The 16,561-nt window shown below is 38.8% G+C and overlaps 1 protein-coding gene across 1 annotated transcript in view; it reads left to right on the top strand.

Annotated features, from left to right (window-relative positions):
- The window catches only part of DCAF13 (DDB1 and CUL4 associated factor 13), a 25,434-nt gene extending 8,873 nt beyond the window's left edge, over positions 1 to 16,561 (top strand). The window contains exons 7-11 of the mRNA XM_083824760.1: positions 2,268 to 2,350; positions 4,267 to 4,431; positions 7,233 to 7,368; positions 15,297 to 15,460; positions 16,259 to 16,561. Coding sequence (XP_083680886.1) covers positions 2,268 to 2,350; positions 4,267 to 4,431; positions 7,233 to 7,368; positions 15,297 to 15,460; positions 16,259 to 16,346 — 636 coding nt within the window. The 3' untranslated portion in view covers positions 16,347 to 16,561. The remainder of the gene's footprint in view (positions 1 to 2,267; positions 2,351 to 4,266; positions 4,432 to 7,232; positions 7,369 to 15,296; positions 15,461 to 16,258) is intronic.

Here is a 16,561-nt window from a genome sequence, read left to right as displayed (position 1 = left end):
CAGAAGGAAAGAACTTGGGACATTTTAAAGATAGACTTTCACATTTAAAGAGCTTATGGAAACTGTGTTATCCATTGCCAGAAATAGTAACAATCTGAGATGTTCACCTCAATCAAAAGCCTTGTAGATAGTAAAGGACAGATTAATTACTTGGGTGGTCTGGTTTTGTGTTGAAGTAATCTCAAAATCTCCAGGCTCTTTCTTAGCAAGTGCTTACAGTTAAATAAAACAAGGTAGCCAAGTCTTGGGAACTTAACGTATTTGTGATGTCTTAACAGGGGCTTTTTCCTAAGAAATGACTAACCATATCTACAGTTGATTAAAAAGAGTTTCAGAAGATGGTTCCTGCTACAAGTTTAGATAGTTCTGAAATGCTCCTACCATCTTCACAGTGACTTAAATTACTTCCAGCCCAGGTTGCCATACATATCTGTTACTGAATGTAATGCTAGAACTGTACAGGCACTGTTTTCATTCAAAATGCCACTGCTGCAATAAACTCAATGCTTTAAGTTTGGGTGGAGGAATTACGAAGCAATATGTGGAGCACGAACTTTGACCAAACCTGACCCCTTTTGAGAAGAAGCTGGATTTTCCGGCAATATTAGGTCTACTTTGTGTTATGATTTAAAATATTTATTTTACATATAATGTGTTTCAGTTAGTGTTTTACTCATTTTGCAATGCCTAGAAAACTTGAACTGAGAAGATTAAAGAACTCTTCTTGATCGTTAGCTTCAAATATATATATATATATATATATATACACACACAATATATACACACAAGGTTTATAATTAGAAAAACAATACTGGAATCGGAGTAAACTGTAGTTGTCACACTACTGTAAACACAGGGCCCTTCAGTGGCCTATCCTTGCAGTAAAGTCACTTTTTAAAATAGAAAGCAGTTCACACATCTGATGATTACATTCTGTTCTGGGTGCATGTAATTTCTGAAAATGAGCGGTATTTTGCAGTGCAGACTTCATCTCATGTTGAGTAGAATAATGTCATGTAGGAAATGAGGATTTATGGAGAATGAGAGTCGTGAGACTATGCACACACTTATAAAGTCACGATCCAAATCTTTTTGTGGGGATTCAGTAGGGGTCATCACTACTAACTTGCTTTGAAATTCTATTTTTTTAAAATCATGAACACAATCATACAATTATATTTTGTTGTATGCCTACATATTTATGGTGTTTGGTATAGTGAAGTGAGAACAGAAATGAGTTTGGAGTACCATAGCATAAAATAGACAAATTTCAGAATTTTCAAGTAGGATTATGGCTGGCCTGCATTGTTATGGAAAATGTGCAGGTTGTTAGTAAGTTGAAATTATTCCTGACACAAAGTAGACGTATACCGTACGGGAGTTCTTTTTAAATTTTGAAAGCTCCTTCAAGACTCAGCAGAAGCCAAAGCTGATGTGTCATACCAGGCGCCACATCACCTCCTCCTGCCCCACAGTGGCCCAGCAATCATTGCCTCCTTCAAGGTGGAGGCATCCAGCATGCAGCTGCTGGAGAGCTCTTTCCAAATCCACTGTTCTCTGGTGGAAGGGTGTTGTTAGTCAGTCGTCAGCTGCACTACTCCTGCTTCAAGCCAAGGCAACCTCTTTGCAGTCATCTGCTTAAATAGCAGCAAGTAAGTCTTACCAGTCTGTAGCAGGTAACTCACAGCTAATACAGTGACAGTGGGGAGTAAATTCCAACAGAGTAACTGCTGCACACGTTGCGTGACACTTCAATGAGAAATGGCACCTGGCCTGGAGAATTCAGGAGCTGCAATTTTAGAGATAAAATAAGGGAGGGATAGCAATAACTGGGAGGACAACAGAATGTTATAATCACTTCGCAGATTCCAGATCATAGCATTGCTTAATGACCGTATCCTTTGAAATAACCATTTAATTGGGCATGTTTGTTTGTACAGCACTTAACTGAAGTTTTCTGTGAATACAATGGAGTGAAATTCTTATGATGATCCCAGTTTAAATGAACAATAAGAAGGACTTGCTTCCAAGATGATTTATAGAAGAAAATTTAATTGCAGTGTAGCATGAAGCAATGGGCATGTGATGAGAGCTAGGGTGTCTCAGTTCCAATTGTACCGCTGATAAGTAAACATTTAAGTTGCTATTGCTCTACCATAATTCTGTATCTAGAAAGTGTTTGTTTGTCTCCATGACATAAGAAGCTTTGAAATATAGCCAGTATTTTATCGCCTGCAACAAGGTAGCAATGTGTAAATCTCTTCCAGGTTATCTTGAACATGAGGACAAATACGCTGTGTTGGAACCCCATGGAAGCTTTCATTTTTACTGCAGCAAATGAAGATTACAAGTAAGTGTGATCCTGCTTTTTGATAATCCTGATCATGTTTTATTTTCTGTATCTTAGTGATTTATTGTCATGTTAAAATGACTTTAAAAAAATATATAAAAATAAAAATAGTGGTAGACTGCTTCTTTCAGTACCGGAGTGGGGTGGGGTGTGGAAGCACTCTAATTTACAAAAAATGCAGTTAAGTCTATGCAAGCATAGTTTACAATAGGACCTGGAAACTAAATAATATTGCCAGTCCGAGGCAATATAAGTATTTATTTTCTTACCAGCTCATGAGAAGCTTGATATATTGTACTGATCAGCTATTTTGATGAGAACGTTTCTTAAAATTAATCTTTTGTGAAACAATTCCAAAGACTGCAGTACTTATCCTTTCAGCATCTCACAGCAGTATTTTACTTTTGGGCAACAGTATTCATGTGAATAGCTAATCTGATATTGAAAAAGCTGTCTCTTCAAAACTAGGCCACTGCAAAATGTGCTCCATATCCTTGTTTCCAGGAAGTCAGTGATCTAACAATAGATCACTGCTTTCTTCTGGAACACAGGGATTTTATCGCTTATCTTAAAGCTGTTTTTCCAAGGAAATAGAATCTGGCCCAGACCTTGAAAATGGGTGTTGTATATAATGTACTGCTTTTCACATTTTTGGTTATGGCATAGTAAGGCTACCTAGTCTGTTTATGTCATTTTTTCCCTGCACTAAACTGAAATTGCTAGCTCTTACTGTAAGGGGCAATTCCCTTCTTGCAAACTAAAACAATTAATGAGTGCAATGGCAAATGTACAAATCAACAATATGCCTGAAGTGTTAGCTAATTACATAGAGTAGCAGTTTTGAATGTGATGTTAGCATACTTTTTCTTGGGGAATTCAGAAGGAAAAGGAATAGTTGCCAACAAGCAATTGAGTAAAAGACATTGAATTAATTCCAGCTATGCATTCATCTGCAGCAAGGAGGGTGAGGAGCCTGCTGATAAATTACAAGTTTTTAATACAGTAGTTCTACTAAATAGCATACTTAAATCTGGTTTCGTTAAATGCTTTGTCTTTAAATCGTCTTGGTTTATTGGCACGGAGCAAATTAATGATCTGCGCAGTTATTGTGCCTTGGTATGTGTCAGTAGGTTGTTGATTCTAAGGGGTATGGGTAGGCATCACCTGTTCTTCCCAAGCTCTGAAGTGCTTAAGAGCTGACCAGCTGAGGTCCAGCAGCTGTGTTAATATTTAATGTAAGGCTTTTCTACAGACAGTGCAGTTCTGCTCTGCTTAAGAAGTATCTCTGTGTGTTGAAGGACAAGCATTACTTGGACTCTACAGAGTCACTGGTTGCCTGGTATAAAGACCATCAGGCTGTAGGAAAGGGTGATAAACAAATGGGAACTTCACAGTAGACTTTGAATTACTTGGAGATCCCATTATGGGAAGATGTAGAAACCTTGCAGAGCTGAGAGTGTTGCCCTAATGAGAATAAGTGATTCAGAGATGCTTGTTCAGGTTATATACTTATATCTGAAGACAGAGTGTGGTTGTTGGAGAAACAGGTCAGTCAATGACCCAAAAACAGATGCTGAAGGGAGTGGTGGAGACCTACCTGTTCTTTGGGAGTGAACAAGAAACCTGGGTCCTGTTCAATAACTAAATCCTCTGTTTAGTAAACTTTTTTCAGCCTCTAAGCACTACATCATTCTTACCTTTCGTGTGAAGTATTTAGTTGTCACCTGATAATTATTTCCTGATGTTATTTCACTTCAACACCTTTTACCTTTCATGTGTTACTTGCAGTTTTAAAGAATTCCCTCTGCAGTGTGATCTATCTTCAAGTATGATTTGCGTATGATTAAAGTAGCAAAAATGTGCTATTCACTTACAAGTGGTTCAGATATTAAGCTGTTCATATGTTTATTTTAAAGCTTATATACTTTTGATATGCGCTTCCTTTCATCGCCTGTCATGGTGCATATGGATCACGTGTCTGCTGTTCTTGATGTGGATTATTCACCCACGGGGAAAGAATTTGTCTCTGCCAGCTTTGATAAGTCTGTCCGCATTTTTCCTGTGGACAAAGGCCACAGCAGGTGAGTGATTTTACCCCTCTCTCTCTTGCTCTCATGCATCCCAGTGACCTCCCTCTCTAGGCCTCAAAATTCTTAATCGTTCCCATCTTCGTTGAGGCATTCACTTTCTGTGAATGTCGAAGTCTTATTCTGTATGTACCTCGAGATTGACAGGTCAGGTAATCAACTGGTAATTCTGGAGAATGTGGTAGTGTAGAACTTGTGTTTAACAAATAACAGTGCTGATGCAATTTTGAATTAAAATTAAGGTGGGGTCTTCTCGATACAATGTTTTATTTGTCTTTTTAATGCAAAGATATCCAGAATGGAGGCTGTGTTCCTAAAGAAGCATTGATTGTTTATGGGTTGTTTGTTTCCTTTTTTATGGTGTGATACCACCTCTTGTATACGTCTGGGTTTTAGCTTTTCCCCTGTTAATAATCTGCAAATTCACACTTTTGTTATGGCAGCATAGTTTCCTTGACATGATTGCTTTCCAACAAGATGCAGTGTCAGTTTTGAATTACTGTCCTTATGCATACTCGCTTGTGTTTTACCAAGATAAATCCTATATTCTTCCCGTCTGTGTATCTTTAGTGTTTTTAGGTCACCTTGTACTGTATGTGTCACCACCGAAGTTTGCAGGCCTTAGAATATTGTAGAGCTTGGTTTTCTGGGACTAGCTTCATCCTATACGGATGATTAGTAAAGACATCCCATGAAAAGCACTATTAGTGTGGGTTTCTGAGGATCAGTCCGGGACATTTTGGTGATCCTATTCAGTGCACTTTATTACTTTTTGTTCATGCTGTTAGTCAGGTTTTGAGTCATGTGACAATGCTTTGAATACAATTCAGTTTGAATTAGTTTCTCATGTAAGATTTCATAAGGCACTGTATTAAATATTTTGCTGAGGTTCAGATTGGATCTACTGCGTCTCCATTACTATTATTATTTTGTTTTTCAATTTGATGAAAATCAAAGCAAGTTATCAGGCCTGTCTGGTATCATTTGTTCTTCGTAAAACTACCTTCATTATTCTCTGTCAGACTTTTTTTTTTCTTTATTAACTTTACTTTTTCTTTTAGTTGCCTTCTGCTGTCCCCCCCCCCCCACCAAAAATTGTGACTAGTTTAAGTCTGAGGTGGTTGGGGGGGGGGTTGAGGAATATTTAATACTGATTGGGGGAGGAATATATTTTTGTTACTGTTCAATATAGTTATGTGTGCATTATTCAGCATGTCTGTATGCTGCTATACCTGTTTAGGGACTGAGAAGGGTTGTTTCTATTTTCTTTCATAGCTAATCTACAAGTAGTTCTACTTTTTTTTCTTGTTTTGTAATAGTATTTTAAATATAATCAGGTATTCCATCTCTTTTGTTGTTGTTGTTTCTTTTTTACTTTTTTTTCCCCAATTCTTGTATTATTAAACACCATGGTTCACATCTCTTGATTTCCACGGATTTTCCTTTCTCTGGAATGTTCGTAAAAGTGGTGCTAGGCAAAGTTAAAGCACATCATTGAAGGGAAGTGAGCAGACCCCATAATGCGACAGTAGAAGAGTAAAAGGCTTTATTCCCCATTACAGCAGATTGTTGATAAGGAAGGCATTTTTCCATTTTGCTCTCTTTTGCTCCCCTTTCTATTTTGCTCCTTTTTCTCTTTTTCTCTCTTTGTAGTTGCTGTAAATGTAGTGAGGAAGAGCCTTACAAGTGAAGAACTTAGCCACTTATAAGCTGACTAGGGCGTTCTGGGACACTTAAAATTCTTTAAAAGCTGGACTTATTCAGAGCTGCATAGTTGAAATGAATCCTGTGGAATAAAGAGAGGTCTCCAAGCAGAAGATCTGATCCCTGTTGGAAAGCTGAGGACACTTGAGTGTATCTTTAAATAAGGATCCTGACTGTGTTCCAGTTAACTCAGACTTCTGATCTCTCGCCAATTCGAACAACTCCTAACTTCCATTGCTTTCTGTTTTATTTTAAAAAGAAGCTTAAGTTTAGAAATTGAGTAGCCATAAGAAATAAGATCTATTATGAAGTTGATTTAGATTCTATAAATTCTTGGTAAGTGGAACCAAATGTCTGTGTGAGGTTTTTTAAATGACATAACCAGGTTATATGGCCATCTTCTTTTGTGTGTTTCCTTTCCCGGAGAATGGTAGTTGATAACTGGTGGTGACAGCAACGGGAGAGACAAAGGCTGAAAATTCAGAGTAAGGAAAGGTAAAATACTTAGTTCCCCAAAGGTGTGTGGAGAAAAGTCTGTTACTGAGCCAACTAGTAAAATGAAATTAATACAGAAATGCTTCTGAAAACATGTATGTACTTACACAGTATCAAATGTTAATGTCAGCAAAACCTGATGTGAGCAGTGATGTTTTCAGAAGGTTCTTGTGCTCAGTCTTTCACTTTGTTGTTTTTGTAGAGTATCACTTGAGTGTGAATTAAAGTGGTGGTTAAGCTTATTAAAGCTTATTTAAGGTGGTCTATTGATTACATTTGTTTTTCTTGCAACTCCCCACAGGCTCAACCTCAATCTAGTTTTTCATGGCTCTTGAATAGTCATTGTTTCTGTATTTCCTTTCTGTTACTACTTGGATTTTACTTGTAAAAGTAACTGAGTAGAAGAAAGAGAAAGGTCTCTTAGCTGCACTGTATGACATCTAAGACATGACCCCTACGCAAAAGGGGTAGGTACAAAAAGAATCAAAAACATATAGTAGATTTTGCCTGGAACGGAAAACTTTCTGCTATTTCAAAGGTAATGTTGGTAGGAAAGGTGATAATAAAGTAATAAAAAACATTTTTCTTCACTTTAGGGAGGTCTATCACACAAAGCGAATGCAGCATGTCATCACTGTAAAATGGACTTCAGATAGCAAATATATTCTGTGTGGCTCAGATGAGATGAATATCCGTCTGTGGAAGGCTAATGCTTCTGAGAAACTGGGAGTGGTAAGATACGTTTTGTTATCACAAGGCGGTGCTTGGTGGTTTTTGTTTTTTGCTATTACAACTGATTAGTCTGTTCAACTTCTAAACACTTGTTTCTAAAGGGAAAATGTAAAATTGTAGTTTGACATTTGCATTTAATTTGAAAACTAACATGCAATAATACAGCTCATTGCATTTACCGTGGCTTTTAATAAGATTACATGCCTTTGTATTGCTATACAGGTTTTTGTGTGTTTTTTTTTTTCTTGTTTAATTTTAACAATAATCACCACTACTAACTAAACCAGAGTTTTCTATCTTGGTGCTACAGGTGAGTAGTCATCCCTCTGTACTAGCAAAATAGCACTAACTTCTAGTTCTAGAAGCTAGCCATACACAAGTGATTCTTCTGAAGCTTAGGGTTACTACTTTTAAAAAATTTTAACTGAGTGGATCAGTTTAGTGCATTCTGTGATAAGTGTATGCATGTAAAATAGATTACTTGCACCAATGCATATCAGAGGTTGTCATTAAACTATGTAACTCTCAAATATCAAGTGGTCAAGCTAGTCTGAAGTCCTTTTAATTCAGTGTTGTCACTTTGGTTGAAGCCTTCCTAGTAGGAGCAGACATCGGTCTAATGAATGCATGTCTTTTTCAGTAACACTTGTTCAAATGATTATATATAGATAAAACCAAAATGTTCTATTGCAGTTAGCAGTTACATGTATTCATCTGCACAGCTGTATTAAAGCATTGAGTAACTTTGGAGAATGAATTTGACACTTTGTCCTCTGGGAGTAGTCCCTTTACGTAGCTTCACGTTGTTAGGGTACCTTGGAGGTGCTTACATGGCTCTTTCTGAGCCCATCAGAAAAAGCAGAATTGTCGAACAATTCTTGGAGGAATTCCTGCTTGATCTTGGGAAGGAGTGAGGGGGGAGGAAAGGGAAGCCGTAAGTCAGGGAAGAACATCGTACTGTTACAGGGACGGATCTATTCTGTAGTTGTGGCTGGGGCTGCTCGAGGTGAAGCTCCATCAGTGATAGTTCCTGCATAGAGGGGGGTGGGCTGGGGCTGGCGGGAGTACTGGGGCTGCAGCGTGGAGCAGGAAGGTTCGTGGGCTGTTGTGCTCTGTGAAGGGCTGCATGTGGAGCAGCACTCCTAAAACAACACACTTATCTTGAGCCATGACTCACCGTAGGTATTCAGGAGCCCCGTTATCTTTCCCATCCTTGCTGTACAGCTATATTTTTTCTATAGCCTGTACAATGTGTGTGGTTACAAACTCTTATTTAGGTTGAATTTCTTTAATGGACTAACTCTTCTATTGTGTTTAGGATGTTATTTTTTTCCTGTTTTGAACTGATCCTTCGGATTTTTCCAACTCGAGCTTCAGTAAAACCTTTAACACACAAATATCAGCCCCATACTTGCTAATTCCAAGGACTCTGCAATGTTCATTACAGGCTTTACTTTTTGATTTAAATTTTATGTTAAATTTACTCAAACAGTGCAGTATTGGGCAGTATTGTTACGTGTTTTCCTGTTGGCGTATCCATAGTCTCACAGGAAGACCCTTTTCATCTGGTTTTACAGTATTAGCTGAAATTTTCTGTCCTTATTAACTACCTTCGTGCTTGGTACAGAAGGACCGTTCTGTCTCTCTAACATGCTGTTCCAGAACAGAATCATCTGTGGTATTTCTGACATGCGCCTTTGTTCTGTACCCTTTTTGTGAAGGACAAGTGGGTAAGAAGAATGTCAAAACCATGATTTTCACATAGAATGATAGTTAGTATTTTAAAGTACGTTACGTTGACTACTAGGTGGTAATGGCTCCTTTTTTATGAAAGAGGAAGGATGCTTTGCTCTGGGTAGTAACTGGGAAAACCAACACAACGTCACAGGAATGTTACGTACCAGAAGGACTACTTAGCTATTGTTCCAGTATTCAAGATGTAGAGTGGTAAGTTACCTTCTGCTCTTTTCTGTGGTATTTACATCAGTGACAACTGGCAATAGGTGGGTCTGGAAAAGGCACTATCAGTTACGACTTTCCGGTACTGGGTATGTTCTGCACATTAACAGTCTTGTGTTCCTTGACCTGACAGTGAATCCTACACAAAATACCCTGTGTTTATGTTTTTAAGCACACCATTCCTGCTTGACGTGCCTCTTGGGGGCCGTGCAGAGGATTCAGTTCTGCTACTAAGGGATCATAGGGATACAGTTTTCACAGCATCTCCTGGAAAGAGTCCAGCGGAGGGCCACAAAGATGATACGGGGCCTGGAGCATCTTCCCTATGAGGAAAGGCTGCGAGACCTGGGTCTGTTCAGCCTGGAGAAAAGATGACTGAGAGGGGATCTCATCAATGTGTATGAATACCTGAGGAGTGGGAGACAGGGATTTGGCCAACCTCTTTTCAGTGGTTTGTGGGGACAGGACAAGGGGCAATGGCCACAAAATGGATCACAGGAAGTTCCGCACCAACATGAGAAATAACTTCGTCACGGTGAGGATGAGGGAGCACTGGAACAGGCTGCCCAGGGAGGTTGTGGGGTCTCCTTCTCTGGAGATATTCAAGGCCCATCTGAACACCTACCTGGGCAGCCTGCTCTAAGGAGCCTGCTTTGGCAGGGGGTTGGACCTGATGATCTCTTGAGGTCCCTTCCAACCCCTACAATTCTGTGATTCTGTGTTTCTGGCAAAGATCTTCAGCCACCAATTCCCAAGAAGACTAAGTCAATAGTTACCTTGAACCTGTAGGTCAAGTGGCATGTTACATTGTGTTGTTCGGTTTTTTGTTTTTTTTAAATCAGAAATGAAAACTCATCCTGTCATTAAGAATACACAGCTTGTCACCTTCCAATATCAAGAGGCATTTTAAGAAAGCAAAGCTATTTAGAAATATGGGAAGAACTTAAAAAGGACAGTGAATTATGTAGAAAAACTGCTCTCGTTTCACATGGGTGACACTAATGAACTTGCGAAGAATTATGTTATAATAAGAAGAGAGTGTGTTTCACAGCCCTGTATCTTGTGTGGAAATATGTTCAATCACGATGTTGTTGAAGCCTTGAATTTAGCAAGACGCAGAATATGAATATTAAATTAGTAACTGTCCAGAGCTGATAGAGTTGCTATAAAAGATTTTGGAAGCACTATGAAATTTTATTTTATGTGTTTAGGGAATAATTGCTACAAGGACTTCGGGTGGAACCTTCACAGCTTATCCCATTCTTGGATATACCTTGGGAATGTCACGTGGATGCAGGCAGCTGTGCTAATCCTTGCTCCATCCAACTTGGTAGTTCCTGTAGTTCCTGCAGGTTTTAATGTTGCAAGTGTTAATGGCTGTTTATCAGATTCCGCTGCTTTTCTTTAGCACCTGCTCTTTTTTTTTTTTTTTTTGAGGACTGGCGTTCTTATCTTCATAGACATGTGCTAGCTCATTTTATAGAAGTCCGGTTCTCCCATAGTCTGTGGCTATTTTTTGAACATTTTGAATATTCAAAGCTGAACACTCAGTAATTCTGTCGGAAGTGTCAGAATGTGTCTTAAATGCTTAGTCGCTTGGTCTGCTATTTTTCTTAGCTGAGAAGATTTGATTGAATGACTCATCCAAAGGTCACTGTATTTCTGATATAATGCCAACATCTTGTAATACATTGTATTTAAGATGGATATTTTGGGGGTGGGGGTGGGTAGCAAAAGAAAAGTGGTAATCCAACATTTTTATTTTTTCTTTTTCGGTCACTTAGTCTTGTTTTCAGCATTGCCGGGATCCAAGGAAGTTAGGCTGAACACAGTATTTAGGCTGTGACTGATGAACACTTATCCAGTTGGAGAGTTGTACCTTCTGAACTGTGGCTACCCCAGCAGTCATCAGTTCTGACATGCATGTTTCTTTTGGTTTTTAATGTATTTGGCACTGCAGTCATTATTTAAAATCAGTGAAACATTAAAGGAAGAATCAACGTCTGGAGGAGCCAGAGGCATGCTGCGTCTCCACTCACTGGCAGTTAAGTCTGCATGGGTTTTATGTAGGGGTAACAAAACCCAAATCTTTCTGTTGGCTCTACTGCAGGAGTTGTTTTAAAATAATTTGCAATGTTTATGTTTTTTTAAATAAAATCTGATGTATTTTTTCCCAGTAACAGTCTGAAGGTAAATAGGACTTCACAGGTTTTATTTTTAAGGCAGTAAACAACTAGCTCTGCGTGTCCTGAAATGAAAGACCCAATTACAGAAGAGTTTTTTAAGATACTCCAGACTGTTTAAATACTGTACTTTATGGACTTGACGTGTACCTGAACTTGGCATGTTAAATATATGTGAAGCTTTTGTGCTTGGGGATTTCTGAAAAGGGGCGTGCCTTTGGATTGGAGAAAAAGGGAAAAGAGCCTTGTCTGAGGGAAAAGGCTGGAAAAGCAGTAATAGAGTAAATTTCAGTTAATAATATAGAATTCATATAATTAGTACAAAGAAAGGGAGAGATTTTTTTTAATCATAGTGAAAGCAATGAACCATCAGTAAAACCTGAAGGTGCAGTGTTCTTCAGTACACTGACATGTCAGAAAAGTCCTGCACCTGCAATTTTTTTTTTGTAATACGTATGAATGTCAGTAACATTACTTCTGTGACTAACAGCAGCAAAATTTGGCTCTGTTACCTTTCCAAAGTAGCTAAGGATCAGGCAGAGCGCCGGACAATTGAAGAAGAAAGTTTCATGCTTGTGAATGATTTGTGTCTCAGTAAGTGTAAAGCTGGTGTGAGAAGTGGGTGTAACAGAGTTGGAACATCAGTTTTCTGCTTTCCTACAAGGTGCAGAAATGGCTTTTGAGTAAGAACCGAAAAAGATTGGAGAAAGTGCAATTACAAGTCTCGGTGTTGATCTAGCGAAGTGCATCAAAACTGTCGAAGTAGTTGTAGATCCTTTCAGTCTCCTCCTAGTGCGCAGTCCCATTGTGCGAGATGAGGCTGATAACAAGCAGCACCAGGTACTGAGTGACACGGCATTCTTCTCAGTGATCTGCCGATTGTGATTCAGTGCACACGTAGCTTCATCCCTTTAGCTACGATTTTGTGCTCTCCGCTTCTACATCACCTTTCTTTTTTGTTGTCCATTTAGATGTAAAGAATCTGTAAGTTTTCGATTCCAGGAAATAACAAGTAATAAACTTAATGGCAATAAATTTAGAAGAATGTTTTCATCAAAGCAGTGGAAAAATTTTAAACACAAGCTACAGTGTAGAAAATTGCTGGGATATGTTTGTATTCTAAAAATATGTTGCATCTGTGCTCTGTCTGCCCTAACCTAGAAGGGCAGCCTGGAGAGGGTTGATAAACAGCCATTTCGTATTCCCGTGCTGAATTAGAGGAGTCTAGTAGTGAGTGGGATAAAGTGCTACAGATGCAGCCCACTTCAAAAGGAGTACGGTTTCTGAAAGGTGATTGTAGCTCTTCAGTCAGGGCTCCAGAAAAATGCTTACCTTCCTTCTGCCTGGGGGCGTGCGAAATAACTCGCCTCTAGCATCTGGAGGGAGGAAAGAGGCATAGGCAGTTCTTAAGGTCACATCTTCCTCTTGCTAACAACTTGCATTTTAGGGTTATTTTCCCCGTTTTTCACTCTAGGTATTGGCTGTGTAGTAGAGCTGTTGTACTGGCACCAATCAATTACTTTTCTACCACATGATTTCTGTTTTCCTCGTGTAGGAAGGAAGTTCCACATTCACGTTAGGATGTATGGAGAAAGGGTCAAACATCATCTCTGAGCACGTCTTTCACTCATGATGTCACGTAAATCCAAATTTTTTACACTGTAGAGTGTTCTGGTCCCCGTAAATGAAATCTCGAGTCCTGCTAACCAGCGCTGTGTTTATGGCATCTTCCTCAGCCCAAAGCAGTACGGGAAGCTGGTCTCCGCAGCTGTCTGGGGTGACCTTTGTAGCATGACTTGCAAGAAAGAAATTGGAATTCAGTACTTTATTGCAGTTCGCTTTCTTGGCTATCTGGTATTTTTGGTAAATAGAGACTTGTCATTAATACACTTCTTCCCTCCCCCATCATATAGAGGCACAGCCTGGCATATGGGGCATCGGTGTTTGGTGGTTGGATGAGAAGGCACCAGCTACGTGCCCTTCTAGAAGCTGCATGGCACATGAAAAGGGAATGAGACTCAAACATAACCACCATCTAATCTATATTAATTTTTTAAATAAGATGTCCTGGGTGTATCTTTAATTTACAGATTCACCTCTTGTCTGTAGAATCATCAAGGTTACGCTAAATCAGCACCAATTTGCTCTTCTTAAATTAAAGAAAAATCATTGCATTTAATTAAAATAAAAGCTCTTTAATTTGGATTGTGTTGGCAGTTTTCTGCAGAGTGGGAACACCTGGGATTTATTGAGAAAGAACCATCTATTCAGGCTGGCTCACTAGAGTAAATTTCACTAAAAAGGAGATAGTTTTATTGGGTTAGGAGTGTAGAATTTACTCACTTGCAGTTTGAGAGGTTATGATAAATATAAGTAAAGCAGACGGATTTAATTTTGTGAACGCAATGGTGTGGGCAAACAGAGGTTAAGAATACTGTGTGTATTGGTTGCCTGAAATAAGATTTTTGTGAGTGATGAGCAGCTCCACCTTTTGTACCTGGAGAAACCTCTTTCATATGGTTTATGTTTACCTGCTTTCAGACCATTTTTGGTCATTTTTTTGACCAAAATTGTCTGAGTATGATAAACATTTTCAGAATTTATGAAATATTATAACAGAAATCACTTCTAAAGGTAACCTCCGGAGTGGAGAAGAAATAGCCAACTGCTGATTTCAAAGGCAAAAAAAGTGTGCTTTGTAAAGTAGGTGAGATTTCCAGATTTCTTTTCTGTAATAAAGTGTGTGTGTGTCTGTCTGAAACAAGGGGTCTGTTTTCTGTTTAGAAAGTAAGGAATTAGTGAAACTGAGCCAGTTGCAAAGATGGATTAATAGAAGTTGTCTGAACTGTTTTGTCTTGAAGGCTTTATGAACAGTTAATAGTGGATTAAATAAATGGAGGAAGGTAAAATACACTATATAACTCCAGTCTTTTTGGAGGGGGGGTAGGAAGGGGATGATAGGATGTAGATACTTTGCTATAAAAAAAAACAACAAAGTGGTTTGGGGTATAGAGGACTTTTTTTTTTTTTTTTTCCCTCCTCCATGAATATTCACTTGCTGCTTTAGTTAAATTCTGAAAGCACTCTAGATTAAAATGCGGCTGAAATTCCCAGAGACCACACAAATCCAAAGACATAGATACTGCTGTTCCTCGTGAAGCAGTGCATGCTTTAAACAGAAACACAGCACACACAAATTTTCCTCGTGATAAACAGGGACTAGGACCAAAAGAAACATGCCTAGTTGAAAAACTACTTTCTAAGTTAGCTGTAAGGAAGAGACGTCTCTCAGTTTCAGCCTTGTTAATGGTGTCTCGGATATAATGGTATACATGGATGAAATTTATGTCCTTTCGTGATAGTACTATTTCACCTTTATTTCACGTGTTTGTGATACTATGATATTTTTAGCTGCATGATGAAAGCCGGAACTCCCTGTGTGCCATATAGGCAAGCTAGTACTTGAAATCTCATATGTACAATGCGCTTCGTAATGGATCAAGGTGCTGGATAAGATTTAGGCCACGTAAAGAGCTGTCTGTAAAGCAGTTCATGAAGACAATTCATTTATAGCATTTGTACTAATACTGACTAGTGACTAAAATGCCTGCAAATCTTTAACAGCGGAAGTTGATCATCAGCATTGGTTAGGAGAGCAAGCGGATTGATCAAAGAGGTTTTACTGTCTGCCAAAGTTCAGCGTTTGTAGAGAAACTGTAGAGAAAATCCTGACAGTTAAGTCCCTGTTCTTTTATAACACGCTTGTCTGTGTTATTTTCCTTGTAGCTTGCACCACGAGAGAAGGCAGCTATGAACTACAATCAGAAGCTGAAGGAGAAGTTCCAGCATCACCCGCAGATCAAACGCATAGCTCGGCACCGTCACTTGCCTAAAAGTATATTCTGCCAGATCAAGGAACAGCGTATCATGAGAGAAGCTCGTCGGCGAAAGTATGTCTTCCTCCTCAATCTTCTTGTCTTTGTATTAATAAAATGCATCGCTGCAGTGCTGTGGTAGCAACGTATGGGAATGTTAGAGCTACAGGGTGTGGGAGGAACGAGTATGAGCTACTTCTAACATCTGAAAAGTGATCACGAACTGCTGGATGGATTAACCTTTGGTTATAAAAAAAAAAAGGGGAGACAGGTGCCAGTATCAACAAGGACACTGGCTGCTTCCCAAAAATGTGCTGAAGAAACAGGATTGAGTATCATGTTGGAAAGAGCCACAGTGCTCCGTTACGTGTGACATGATGCAACACTGCAACAGAAACAGAACGGCCTGTTTGAGGTGTGGGTTATTGGGGTTTTTTAATGCAAACTCCAGGACGAGCGTTTTCAGTCACCTGGATCGCTGTCATGTTGGAATATTGGAGCAGAAGGTGGCATACTTTGCTGTAGCCATGAAATTAACAATAAAAACAAAAAGTAGTGGGTTTTAGTCAACTTTCTCAGCTACCTACAAATCTGAGCAGCAAATTCTGCTAACGTGAAAACGAAGAAAGCTGTGCTCCCAAGAAAAGAGTCAGTTGGAAGCTATTCTGAGTTAGCCAATTTTAAAGATACTTTTTGAAGGGACAATCCTCCTGCTCAAAGGAGGAAATGTGTTGGTTTTGGCTAATAAAAGCTAAGCAATTCTTAAATTATTATTATTTTTTTAATTTCAAGTAGTTTCTTAAGGAGGAAGCTGATATTTGTTAACTCTTTGTGATGACTACTGAACTGTATTTTTCTGCTTTCTGTTTCTAGGGAATTGAATCGTCGCAAGCACAGCAAACCAGGATCTGTGCCATTGGTGTCAGAGAAGAAGAAACACATTGTAGCAGTAGTGCAATAATTGTCTTCACTTGTACAAAATCAAGACTGTTAAAAGTTGCTGATATTAATAATGACAGTTGAATAAATATCTTTTTTAGCTTATTTAAAATTTGTATAATCTGGATGAAAGGTGTCACAAGTTACATAAAACCCAAAAACTTCTTTATATGAGACTTATTGTAAGCCTCATATTTGAAGTTTGCATTACAAAAATAAAAGTTTTACAATTCTCAA

This window comes from Anser anser (assembly GCF_964211835.1).
Source record: "Anser anser genome assembly, chromosome: 2".
Taxonomy (NCBI): Eukaryota; Metazoa; Chordata; class Aves; order Anseriformes; family Anatidae; genus Anser; species Anser anser.
The sequence above is the reverse complement of the archived record's forward strand: the minus strand, read 5'-3'. Positions and strand labels throughout refer to the sequence as shown.